We start from the raw sequence: 13800 nt of genomic DNA, 5'->3' as shown, positions 1-13800 counted from the left end.
AATTCATTACACTCTGGCATTGTCATCATCTGACCGTTTGCAGTGATAATTCTTGACCTGCTTCAAAAGAGTCACCTTACAGTTGGAAGAGTGTACATGTCATATGTCCTAATTATGATTCCTTCTTTTGATTTTGTTTTTTAGGCTAATCAAATATAAAGTAACTGAGCATTAACACTGGTAGAAAAGTGCTGTTGGTTTTTTTTTTTTTTTGTTTTTGTTTTTTTTTTTTAAATGGCTTGCTTCTGAGGTTTGCTTCAGTGTTTGTTTATTTATTTATTTTTATTTAAATATGTAATTTGGCCCAGGCTGACTTTTTTGTTTTGCAGTCCAGCAAATGATTTGTTAAAGAAGATATCTTGGTGTCAACGCTGCAATGGATATAGTATAATTAGATCTTGTTTGCCAGGCAGTTGGCAATTAGTTTGATTGTGTGACCAAACGATGTTTTCCTCTCTCTTTGTGCTCTGATGACATCCCTGTAATCAAGCATTTGTCATGGTTGTCATGCTTCGTTTTAGTGTGAATCTAAAAAACGCTATTAACGTGTGAATAGATGCTGAAGTCGTCTAGGTGATTATGCTTGACCTGCTGCCAAATCTTCAGAGAGTCGGTTTTTCCAACATTACTGAAAGCATGTTGTTGAACTGGCATTAATCATTCAGAGTCCTATAGTAATTCTGTCAGCAATTTAAGCTGAATGAGAGCAGGGCTGTTGGGATTACTTTACCGTAAATAATGATTACATCATGTGTTGTAACTTGTCCTGCATCATCATGTCTGACACGAATTAAAAAGTCAATTTCTTTGATTTTACAGACCGACCCGCTCTTATCTGACTCTGAGGCTCTATAGACACAACCTGCAATATCGTCTCTCACACTGATGCAGTTTTGGACATATATCAGCACTGCAGTGTTTTGTCATTTCAGGAATTGCACATGTTAATGCTTACCCTGTTGCTTAGCACCTACAGGGTGTGTTGGAGTGTTGTGTGGTGAGAGAGTAACTATGCTTATCATAAAACAGCATGGAGACCTTGAAAGTCACAGACATCCTTTCACTGATGAAAGTTTCACATTTACATAGCTCTCATTTACATGCATTGCAAAGGGAAGCCGAGTGATATTCCTACACAGCCTGACCGCTACTGTTTGCGTTTTTGAAATATAGCATGAGCAAACGTGCTGTTTAGCTCACCCAAATGTTGTAGTTACATTTACTATATTTGAAATCAAAAGGAATCAGTAAACGCTGATGGTAGATTTACAGAATCCCATGCAATAAGTCATTCTGGCTCTGTTTAAAATCCAGAGGAAAACAGCTTTCAGACGTCCTCCATATTTCATTTTCATTCCGGCCGCTCCCGATTCAATTTGTCAAGTAATCATCAAGCCCTTGATTACTTGGCTCAGATGTGCTGTAAGCAGAATGGACTCAATAATGCAGAATGGCTTGAATTCCGCTAGGACATGGTGGGGCAACGGGTCAGCCATCTCTAATCCTTTACGTGAAAACCAATTCCATAAACTCGAGCGCTTCTGTGTCTAGCAGGTGAGTGGGAAAGCGACAAGATGTGTCAGACTGTGCTGAGGCGTTTGAATGTGGGTGAATGTAGCCGGCTATCGGAGGAAAGTAACAAATCGGAGGAAAGTAACAAATCGGAGGAAAGTAACAAATCACTACCTGCTACAGTTCTTTTTAAATATGGTTAAATCACTGGAATTGTACTTTTTGAGTAGTTTTATATCACTGTAAATTTAGTTTAGCCTGAGCTCCTTTTACCTCTGTTTCTTTGTAATGTAGTAACGTTGTGGAGTCCAGTCTCAAGAGCATAAATGAACAGTCCCTGTCTCGTCTTGGCCTCAGTATCATTTGCACTCAGACTTGTCTCAGTCTCGGTAAAGTGGGCTCCGAAATTGTTTGTGAGACCAGCCAAGACCAGTGCTGTTTTTTTCTGTTCTTATATTTTGGCGGAGAAATAAATAAAAAATCTAAATCTGCTCCCAGTTTTGTCTCAGACTTGCCTCTAGTGGTCTCAGTCTTGACTCTTGAGCACTACATGGTCTTGACTCTGACTCAGTGTGTCCAAGTCTTGGTATTGACTCAATCTCATTTTATGGCCTTGACCGCAACTCAATAATTTCTCAACTCAACGTCTGACCTGAAGAAGCAGTTAGCTAGCTGGCTAGCTAGGCTTAGCTAAAAACCGTGTTATACTACTGTTTTCATTTTACCCTTTTTGACTAGAGCATTGAATGTTCTGTAAAACATGTACATTTACATTTCTGGCATTTGGCTGACGCTCTTATCCAGAGCGACTTACAATTTGATCATTTTACACAGGTAGGCCAAGGTGGTGTTAGAAGTCTTGCCCAAGGACTCTTATTGGTATAGTGTAGGGTGTTTGCCCAGGTGGGGATTGAACCCAAGTCTACAGTGTAGAAGAACCACTTAAAATAACTTATGGTAACACTTTACAGTAGGGCAATTTTTGTTAGGCTAAATGACACCTACGTGAGCCTTTCATAACTATTGACATTAACCCACATAGACATTCATAACTGCTTATTCCAGGGGTGTCCAATCTTATCCACAAAGGACAGTGTGGCTGCAGTTTTTTCTTCAAAACCAGCTGGAGCACACCTGACTCCACTTGTTTGATCAGTTGGTTTCAGTCTTTAAACTGCTGATCAGTTGATCTCCGGCTTAGTCCTAATGAAAACCTGCAGCCCCACCGACCCTTTGTGGATAAGATTGGATACTCCTGGCTTATTCCAACAGGTGTCAATTGTCATAAAACCTACTGAGCCAAAATGTCTTCAAAATGGACAAAAGCAGCCTTCATGCAGCTAATACTTGTTGGAATAAGCCCTTATAAATATTTATGTATCTTCACGATGCTGCCCCACTATAAAATCCCCATGTAATGTTCAGCTGAATTATCGCTATAGTACTGTACTGAGCTATACTTTTAGCTTGTGTGGTCTGTGGGAGTGAGTTAATTTGCAATCACTTTACATCTCCATCCACTTCTTCCCCCTTTTTTTTATCTCTGGTAAATGAAAGAACAACACGTGGCACGGTTGAGGGACTCTGCTCTAATTGATATGCGCTCTTTGAGCTGCTGTTTGACTAGGCTGGCTGAAGAATGTAGGAGAGAGTCTTGGTGGGGATAGAGCATCAAAGACGACTCTAAAATGCTGAAATTCTACAGTGAACACTTGAATGCAGGCATCAGTGTTGGATGTCGCCAGATGTTGCCAGTACGGACTCTAGCTTTAGCAGCAATGAGATGGCGCACTGCCATTCTAGCAGCAAAGGCTTAAATGTGGATTAGATTCACAAGCCCTGCCATAAAATTTTGTAACAAAGGGTTTTGTGTGTTTGTGCATTGATTGATTGCTTTGTGAATGTTGGAGTTGTTCATACCTCATGCTTCTTTGGGTACAGGGTGACCATGTTCAAAGCATTTTGGGGAAAAGTGGTTTCAGGCATGGGGTGCTTTAAAAGGCAATTCCACCAGTTTTTGAAACACTAAAATGCTCCATTCTAGAGAAGCCTGGCAAATCAGTATTGCTCTCAGTGGTGTTGATAGGAACCAGATGTCTGAAGTGTTCAAGGCGGTTAAAAGCTACATCAGAGTAAAACTAGTGCACTAAAAGGTTATGAATGTGCTGTCTGAAGCCTGCGAGATTGTTTTACAGTGGTTCTGAGGTGTTAAATATTTTTAAAATATATTCATGGCAGAGATTGGAGATAAAGCCAGAGAGGCCAGGTTGAGATGGTTTGGACATGTGTTGAGGAGGAATAGTGGATATATTAGGCAAAGAATGTTGGAGATGGAGCTGCCGGGTAGAAGGAGAAGAGGTAGACCTCAGAGAAGGTTTATGGATGTAGTGAAGGTGGACATGGAGATGGTTGGTGTGAAAGTAGAGGAGGCAGTGGATAGGGCAAGATGGAGGCAGATGATCTGCTGTGGCGACCCCTAAAGGGAGCAGCCGAAAGAAGAAGAAGAAGAAGAAGAAGAAGAAGAAGAAGAAGAAGAAGAAGAAGAAGAAGAAGAAGAAGAAGAAGAAGAAGAAGAAGAAGAAGAAGAAGAAGAAGAAGAAGAAGAAGAAGAAGAAGAAGATTCATGGCAGAGATTTATATGAGTAGTGTGTTGTAAGGCAAAAATCACCAAAGGGCAACTTATTTTTTCAGAATTACCAATAATTTACCTATAAAAACTGTTGTGTGCGTTCACTGGTCACTTTGCACAGTAAACAAAATGCCTATATTTGTGTTGTTGATATAATGACCCCTGCTTCCTATCACCACCACTGTAAAGAAATTGGAGTCTGTAAGTTTCTCTACAGTGAATGCTTTCACATCAAACCACTCTGAGCAACTGTTTACATCTCAAAGACTTGACAGGAATTATCCAACGATTTGGAGAAAATGGTGGAAATTTGAGGGTCATGCAGAAGACTAAGACTGTCAAAGATGGGGGAGGGGAAGGGGGGCAGCAAGTTAGCAAATTAACATTCAATGAACCAGTAACATATACAAGGAAATACAAGCTGTAGAGAGGGTGATGGGAGAGTCAAGAGAGAAAAGCCACAGATTTATATCTTAGAATAAAATAGGCCTCTTCTATCATTTTGTTTAGTTTCTGACTCCTGTTTCGTCTGATTTAAAGGTAGCTGGGGATTCAACTTGCTCAAACCAGTTCTTAGCTCCAGTTTTCATTGGCCTACTTGTTTGGTTTCCATCAGTGCAGCCTATTAAATTAAAACAGTGTATTTCTTCAGGCAAGTGGATTGGAACATCATTTTGAGCGATTAATTTCAGGTACTTTTTATAGTCATTTCTCTTGTAGGTGTCTGAGCAGTAATTAGTGACTCTGCTCTCAAACACGACGTGGCTCGTGTGGGTGAGAAGACTGTTTGTGTACAAGCGAGTAAGAGCGAACGAGGGTGGACTGTGGAGAGTGTGAGTGTGTACAAGTGAAGGAAAGTTGAAGGACTGTGTGAGGTGGTGGAGGTGGAGGTGGAGGTGGTGGAGGTGGTGGAGGTGGTGGAGGTGGTGGTGGTGGTGGTGGTGGTGGTGGTGGGGGTTGAGATGTGGGTATGTGCGCATGCTGCTACTTTGTGTACCACGCTGACATTTAGACAAAGCATAGAGCCATCTATCACTTCGCTTATATTCGTCTGTTGTTCCATTGAAGTGTAATTCCAGCAGTTTTAGGAACTAAATTGATTCTCCTATTGTTCTGTCTTGCAGAGTTTTGGCCTCTGACGAGAGCTGTGAAGTTCTGACTGGGTTTATGTGGACGTCTCCTGATTGAAAAATCATCCCTGCAAAAGCAGAGCTCTCTGCGGTGGAGACTGAACTGCAGCGGCGCAGCTTTTTAGTCAGAAAATTGGCTGATACCCCTGACAAGACGATTCAACACCTTGAGAATGGCAGGTGTAATCTGATTCATTTTCAAAGCATTGTTTTCTGCGTGCGCTTGAAGATTGGGCAGGTCCCTGGACTGCAGTCCTGTATGACGATGTATCATTTTCCAAGTGTCTTTCTCTATAGATTAGATTATTCACTGAGTAATCAACCAGTTATTTAGCTGAGTAAATGGACTTGATTGAACCAGGTAAAGATAAGCTGTAAAACCTTTAAAAAATGCAAAAAGATTTTGAAAATCTATGAATCTGTGATCTATAATCTATAAATCGGCAGTCTGTGTAACACCAAAAAGAGTCCTTCTGTTGTTACAAGCTTGATATTTTAGCATGCAAAGATCCATTTAAGCATGAAATGTTTGTATATGGAACTTAAGGTTCTGAAAAGAACCATTGCCTTTACTGAAGATCCCTTGAAAAACCCAAGTGTGTACAGTACAATACTGTGAAAGTACCGCAACTACTAGCCAGTAATTTATGGTAATTTTACAGTATATGTCCATAATAAATTGATCTCTAATGATGATTCACCATTGGCCCTGCAGTTTAGTTCAAGACTAGGCTTAATCTATGTCTGGGAGACCGGCACTAAACGTACTTTTTAGTCTCGGCTTAGGCTTAATCTTCATGTGAGAAAGTGACTCTACCTGCCAAAATTAGTACATTCCTTTGGACTGCATTTATTACCAGTGACCAACAGAAAATGTGCACTACATGCAAACTGCCCATTAATCACTGCAGACTAATCAAGAAGATATCAAGATAGTTTGGTTTAATCAAGGAATTGAGAAAGCCCTACTGTGCACTATGAGATATTAAGATAAGCATCTGCTCATACTTTTTTTAAGCATGGCCTCTCCTTTCTCCTCTCGCCCTCTCCCTCTGGTATTCCCCTTCCTGATCCCAGGAGCGCGGACGGGATCGTTTGGAGCTCACATCCCAGCCCTAGCCTGGCTGCCTGGGATCTGAACTCACCCTATAGCTCCTGGTGCTTGCTTGCAGCTGGGCAGGGGCGGGGGCTAGGGCCGCGGCGGTAGAGTGGCTCCCTTCCTCGGCTGCTGGGGAACCCTGTAGGTGAAACACCTACCGAGGGTGAGTGGCACAACGCTTAAAGAACACAACACAACAGCAGAAAAGGAACCACCAACCCCCACAGCCCCCATCCCGACCAGCCCCAACACTGCATTCATTCCCGACAACAGTATATACTCTTACCATCGTCACTATACACTCCTGAAGATAAAGGGTGCTTTGGAGGAACCACTTTTGTTTCCTTGAAGAACCCAACAATAAATCATTCCTTAAAGGAATACTCCAAAATTTTTCAGTAATGTCTATCTGCCATGTGCAGCATATCGTGCATTATGGGCAATAACTTGCATGTTTCTTTGTGGAAAAAAAAAAAAGAAAACACACTGACTCTTAAGACACTGTCCATTGTTTCTGGGCTTTTATGACTCATTATAGTGCATAAGGCATAATGAACATCACTATAAATATTTATGAAATGCATAACATTATATTTCTTTATGAATTGTTATTATAATGTGTTATTAATAGTGTTTATTACACATTATATTTTCAGTGCCAAAGAAAGTCCCAGTGTGCACAGAGCATTATAACCTGCTTATTTATAAACACACACTGAGCAAAGACATGATCTAGATTGCAGTGCCTACAGTTATTTTAATGCATTGTAACATGTCTTTGCAAGTAAAGAGACAACCTTTATACCTGTCATTATGGCTTTATTAATTATAATAATGTTTTGTTTTTGGAAGCTATAAGTATGCAAGTGGGCAATGCTTCCTATAAACCCTGTATTCACAATATATATTTATTCATATATTATATATTATGAGCACTGTGCATCGGAACTTGTTTTAGTGCATTACAACATTATTCTTTGCATTTCAATATTATTCATTGTTCTTATGGACTAGTGTTATAATGCATTACGGAACCTGATTTTATAAAAGTTATAATTATGACAATGTACTGTAATGTAATGTAATTATAACTATTTAGGTGCAATTATACAGGTTTATGTCAGGCATTATAAGGTGTTATACATGTCATATACCACATTATAAATGCATTTAGGGTACTTTGTGAATACAGGATTCATAGGAAGTGGAGACACGTTTTAGACTAAAATAAGATTTATTATAGCCGTGGCGTAATATACTATGTAAGCTGGTACTGAGTTTCTTTGATACTAACAATATAAAATTATATAAACATGTAAAACTATATATTACATGAAAAAATGGCCTTACAAGTATTTTGTTTTTTTTTTTGTTTTTTTTTGAGAATGTGTGTTCTAGCTCATGGAATTCATGGAAAGTGCTGCAGAGTATTTCTTTACAAAACCATCCACTAAATGCTTCTTGAGGAAGCCAAAAGTGGTTCTTCTCTGACATCACTTTTGGCTCCTTTGCTCTTACTTAAGACTTGTTTAAAGCAACATTAGACAGATGCAGTCATGGTGTATAATTGATATTGTATATTCAGTTCCAGTGAATCCCAAGTTCCACATATGCACATGACTATCAGAGAGCCACACGCTGATGTAGCACTTTGAGTTTTTATGTCGAGTTTTCTCTCCGCCACAATAATCTGCAGTAATTACTAACACATCAGAAGCCTGCAGTCTTCTCTTGTCCTCAGCGGAGAGCCCTCCGTGGGCCTGGAAGAGTCACATCTCTGCGGGGCTCCGCTCCGCCTGCCGGGCCAAGTAAACGCAGGCTTCTGCAGCAAGAGCACCATGCCGACGCCTAAGGAAATGCCAGCGTGGCCCACACCAAAGGTTACCCTGTCGGCTTCTCTTAATTGGAGCTGCTATTAAGAGCCGTAACGCCCTTTTGCTTCTTGTTCGCAGCTGGGCTTCACCGCTCTCCGTGTAATTTAAAGAGATGGATTCAAATTCTCTACGGACCCAAATAAGGAGATGATATCCCTCGCCTTCTTAAACACCTGCAGCAAGCCAGCCTCGGGAAACTGAGCAGAAATGTATGTTTGTCTGCCTCTTCATTAATGGCTCATCTCCACTTTATATCTGCACTCTTTGGTCCCACTCTCTTTTGGGAGGGAAATCAATCAGGCCGGATGAAGTCGAAAGAGATGGGAGACGTCCTTTACCGCCCAGAGGACGTATCTCAAGGTCACTGAGCATGTGAGGGTGAGAAGCTATTGATTATACTTGATCCGCCTCATCAAAACCATAAGGCTTACTTGGGCAAGCCAGAAAACATGGGCGTGCATCAAAACACACGGCTAATCAGCCTCGTGCTTACGCGTCAGCCAGTCTGTACCTGGGACGGATTAAGTATTAGACTTAAGAAGTTGATCCCAGAGCCCCTAATTAGCAGTACAGTGCTTCACTTAGGCACTTTCCCCCAATACTAATTATCTAATGCAGATGTCATGTTAGGCAGCTAAAAGCCTCGTTAAACATCAAGCTAAATGCAGCACCTGATTTGTCCTTTGCATCTGCGTTACACTGCGTCGGAAACGAGGAAACACAGAGTAGGTGGCATCTATTTAACCCGACTTTTGGTTGATTAAACATTACTGAGGCTGTGGTGAAGAAGTAATCATTGCCAGCTTTGCCCTTTACTCACTAATTTCTATCAAAGTCTCAATCAAATCGACATCTGCCAAATTAACGATGCTTAAAGGAGGTAAGCCAGAGCCACTTTAAAGGAAGCAAGGGTTGCTGGGAGATAATTGGTGGAAAAGCACTTAAAGGACTTTGCAGGTTGGTTTTTCCCATCACCAATTGCCAAGTAGCTGATTAGCTGAGCTGGAATTGGCTTGTTGAATTGGAATGGTTGCAGGTACAGCGTAGATGTGTGTGGCCAAAATGGTAAAAGTCTTTCCTCAGGCTTTGCTGTATCACAGCATCAGCTACATTATTCAACTTTCTTGGTCCTGAATACATAACAGGCAGTACACTGGCATGTTATAAGATTAGATTACATAGCCTATAAGCCACTACTATGGCCTTTACAGCTACTACAGACAAAATGAACATCTTGGGATTCTCCAGTCTCATACAGATGCAAAGGTATGTAAAGGTTAGGTGCCCCTGATCAAAGTGCCTGTTTTGCTCATTATTTGAGTGAAAATATTTTAACACATCCTGTACAGAAAAAACAATCCTGCACATTTTAATGAACAATTAAAATTGAATTGAACATGTTGTGGAAATTACGCTGTATTTTGTACTGTTCAGTTTAGAACGAAGGCATCACATTTCTGCTTGACCGTGCCTTATATGTTATTGCATCACCTTAGAACTGGCGTTCTGAAGTAAAGACAGATTGAGCTGGTGTCTAGCAGCATCAGGAGCCCATGAAATACCTTGGTTTTTAAAAAGGAGAAATGCATACTGAAATCGATACTGTACAAACTTTATTTTCACCCTGAAAATAGTTCATTTACAATAATATGAGGCTTTTAACTGATTTATGAGCCAACATTGCATTAAACATCATTTGCATTATTCATATGTGGACAGTGGAACAAAGTTACTGTAAAGTTTATGCATAATAATAGCCTAGAAATCCAATAGTAGCTTAGTGTAATGCATAATTTGAATGATGTCATACTCACTATTTGTCGTTTGTCTATTTTAGCATAAAAATATTAGATTATTTTTATTAATATCAGATAAAAAAAAACTCCACTTTTATCTCTTTTTAGTGCATAATTTGAAAAAACGCCAGTTAACTTTTTGCATTAGGTTAAAATTTCAAGATTAACAGACCAACATGAACATGAATGGTGCGAAAATTACTGCTTGTCAAAATTTTGTTATATTAGCTTCCATAAGTTAAGTATAATCTCATAAAGTTATCATTTTAGCTATACATGTTTTGTTCTGAGTGTGATATGTTACATGACAGCAAATGACGTTCCTGTGCTTGCAAAGGAAACATACATTTTTAGCCGTTCACACTAGAACAGTTACAGAAGTGTAGAATTGGAACGACTGTATTTATTTTGAATGCATTTGTCATTGGTGGGCTAAACTGAGTTCTGCATGCTGCAGATGCAGGGCTGAAAGATTTTATTGCTGTTGAAGTTACAATTTGAAAGATTTCAGCTTTCAGATCATCAGAGCTGTCCTGATGATCTTATATCCTACATTATTTACAATTTTTTTAAGTAGAGAAATTTTACTTAATAATTCAGAGCTTCTGAGCTGCTAGTCTGGTCCACTACATGCAGTGTTCAAGGCTTAATGCCAAAACATTCTTTCTGGCAAAAAAAAAGGTCTTAATTTGAAGAAAAAGAATCAGATTTAAATCTCAATTGCAATATTGATCAGAAATAACACTGTGTTTTGTTTTTATCTACCGGGAAAAACTTTGCAGCTTGTTCTGTATGCATTTTTAATACTACTTGTATTATATTTTCAAGGATATTTAAAATGTTAGAAAAACCAACCCTCTGGCCTCACCAACTACCTTCTGTTCAAGGATGTTGTTTGTTGTTGTGGTTATCAGGTGCTGCTGGAAATTAAAATGCACTAAACAATATTTCTCAAGTCTCAGGACCTTTATTTTGTACAATCTGCCATGCAAATGATAAACATGTCTTTGTTCTAGACAAAGGTAATGTAAATGTTGTTGAATCTCCTCAGAAAACTTCAATTATTTCAATATAGCCAATCCAGTGTGAAATATGAACTTGGCATTTCTAAGGCCTGTTAAACTCAGTCACAGTAGTACAGTGCCTGGTCTGCTTCATGATGTAACTACATGCATTAGCTTGTACGCTTGTATAATGTCATGTCAAAGCCATGCACAGTGCCTGGGTTTTAAATGACAGAACAATCAAATTGCACCACAGGTTTACCGATCTTGCTTATATCAGCTGAATGAATGTAAACAGTTCAGATGTTTATTTGGAGGATCAAGGTGGTTATTTGCGAGGCCTGCTCATTCTGTATTCTGTAAAACTAAATCTGATAATCTTACCAGCAACGTGAGAGGAATACAATTACCAATATGTAGTATGATCCACGTATGTATCCACAAGGTTATCTTTGTGCTGTCCTATACCAGAAACTGAATAGAGTGCAGGATGCAGGATTTCATGAACAGATATTATTTCATCTTTAAATTCTGGCTGTGCTGATAAAAACTGTGCATGAGGAGGCCTTGAGAAAAGTCTAGCATTAGCTGGAAATGATTTAAAGTTTCAACCTTTTATAACCTTCATAATCTAAAAACCTGAAAGGGTTTCCCATTGAGTATGTAGAGATGCTATTCTACAGAAGAGACCACTGTTCGCGTTCACTTTCACCCTGCTGGTCAGGAACTTAATGGATGTTTTCATTAAATGCTTACTATGAATTGAGTGTCTATCAGGATGAATTGTGATTTTATTTGATCTTTTTTGAAGACAAATGTTCATTCTGGCTTGCTAAATCTTTCTTTACTGACAGATTGGTCTTATATTTGGTATCATGGTAAATAAAGCCTTAAAGCAATGCCAACAATACCTCTCTACACCCTTCCTTTTACTAAACAAACAATAAAACAGTGTCTGACCATTGCTACATCTGTTCTACACAGGCATATTTACAATCTACAGTAATGCTGAAAGTTGAGATTGAGATTTCCCACTGGCAGGATTCAGCAACCCAAATGTTGAGAAGAGCTATTTTGTCACTTCAGCAAAAATCAAAGCACTTCTGGAGCCATCTTGGCTGCAAATATGGCTCAGTATGTTTTAATGTGTTAGGACAGGATATTAAATTCATTACAAATAAAAACAGACTTACTTTGTTCTGCTTTAAGCTTTAGCTCAGCTATAGCTGCTTTTCTCACTGCTCTGGCAGGATGCTTTTCCAAAAGTGGAATAGTTTCTTGTAAAATGTGTCTCAGCATTTGATTTTTACTTTTGCAGCAGGCACCACTGAAGGTGGAACGGGTAAACATGAATGAGACTTCAGCTTTGTGACATTTTAATGTTTGACAGCTTCTTGATGCAGATTAAATGTATCAGGAAACCAGCTAAGTGCTTATAAATGCAAATAAGTCCATTTGTCTCCAAATCATTCACGTTCATTTTTAATCTCTCTGTGGCATTTGCCCGCCCCTCGGGGCCTGATGATGATGGCCGCGAGAGCCGGCAGGAAGGTGGGGCCCGATCACCCAGCGGTGATGAATCTTGGCGAGGACGCTGGGGAGAGAGCTGCGAGGGTGGAGGGGGCGGAGCACAAAGCCCAAGCTCCCCAGACGGACACAAAATTGACGGAGGGAGGACGAAGACAAGGACGCTGGTGCTGGCTACGAGAGGCACCAGAGGAAGGAGTTACGCAGTGAGGCCGCTTCACTATACCTCATGTTCGATCTGGGCGGCTGAGCTGCCAGCTGGGGGCGATGACGAGGAGGCGGAGCGGCGAGCTCTTGTTCCCTCTCGGCTCGGGTGCTCACACTGCCATGAGAGCCAGCTGATGCTAATCTGGCTGGCAGTGTGAGCACCTTTAAAAAGAGCTGAGAGAGAGAAGGACGAGCAGCAGCAACAATAGACTGAAGTGAAGAGCTGAAATGCTTGAATAAGAGACTGAAAAGTGTAGCTAGTTAGTGGTAGCCACTGAAAAGTGGCCAGCATAGTATTGGTTTTGTTTGGTTTGTGTTTATGGTTTGTAAAGTAATGGCTGCTGCAAACCTGAATCCTGCTTCCAGTGTCCTCCTTGAGCCCGGGGTAGCACATGTGGTGTTACACTCTCTCTGCTTTTTCATTAGCTTCTAGGTAGGTGGGATTGTTATCTGCATTGCTGTGGTGACCAGCAGTCTGGGCACCAACTTTCAAGGATAAAGATAAAATTCCAGTGTTTAAGACCATTTATTGTTAAAACTGTGTCTGAACGATCAGCAGAGCTTTATTTTATTACACAGGAGGATCATTTTATTTTTACCTAAACATCTGTGGAGCTGTAAGCCAGAGCTGCATGCTTCCAACCCCTGGATTAGAAAACCCCCTGCTGATGATGCATCTTGAAGGTAGGGGGGAGGTTTTAACCTCTTATTCTCCAGGGTATATTTTGGTTTTTCCATCTGAATTTTCAGAACCAAATTGTAAGGCAAATTATTCAGTAACTGCATGAAATAAATGTGAATTTTACTTTTTTAAATTTATTTTGTAAAAGCTCCCCTCAAATGAACAGAATGTGTTTTATGATCTACACATATTGCTCTATACTAACAATATACTCAGTAGAAAAAAAATTGCAAGTTCAGCTTCTTTTATTATAAGGGTTTCAAATTACATCACCATCTATATGACTGGAAAGAAGACAGTTACAGCCTCATATGACACCCACTTTTTGAGGGTAGCTTAT

General features: G+C 40.0%; 1 protein-coding gene across 2 annotated transcripts in view; it reads right to left on the bottom strand.

Moving 5' to 3' along the window:
* Window positions 1-13800, bottom strand: part of vwc2l (von Willebrand factor C domain containing 2 like) — a 46060-nt gene that overhangs the window by 22913 nt on the left and 9347 nt on the right. The window contains exon 3 of one of the 2 annotated variants that reach the window (XM_037539069.1): window positions 6417-6509. The exons of the other annotated variant lie outside the window; for it this stretch is intronic. Within the exon in view, the coding sequence (XP_037394966.1) occupies window positions 6417-6509 (93 nt within the window). The remainder of the gene's footprint in view (window positions 1-6416; window positions 6510-13800) is intronic. 2 annotated transcript variants of the gene reach the window in all.

Source organism: Pygocentrus nattereri, chromosome 6 (assembly GCF_015220715.1).
Source record: "Pygocentrus nattereri isolate fPygNat1 chromosome 6, fPygNat1.pri, whole genome shotgun sequence".
NCBI classification, from domain to species: Eukaryota; Metazoa; Chordata; class Actinopteri; order Characiformes; family Serrasalmidae; genus Pygocentrus; species Pygocentrus nattereri.
The sequence above is the reverse complement of the archived record's forward strand: the minus strand, read 5'-3'. Positions and strand labels throughout refer to the sequence as shown.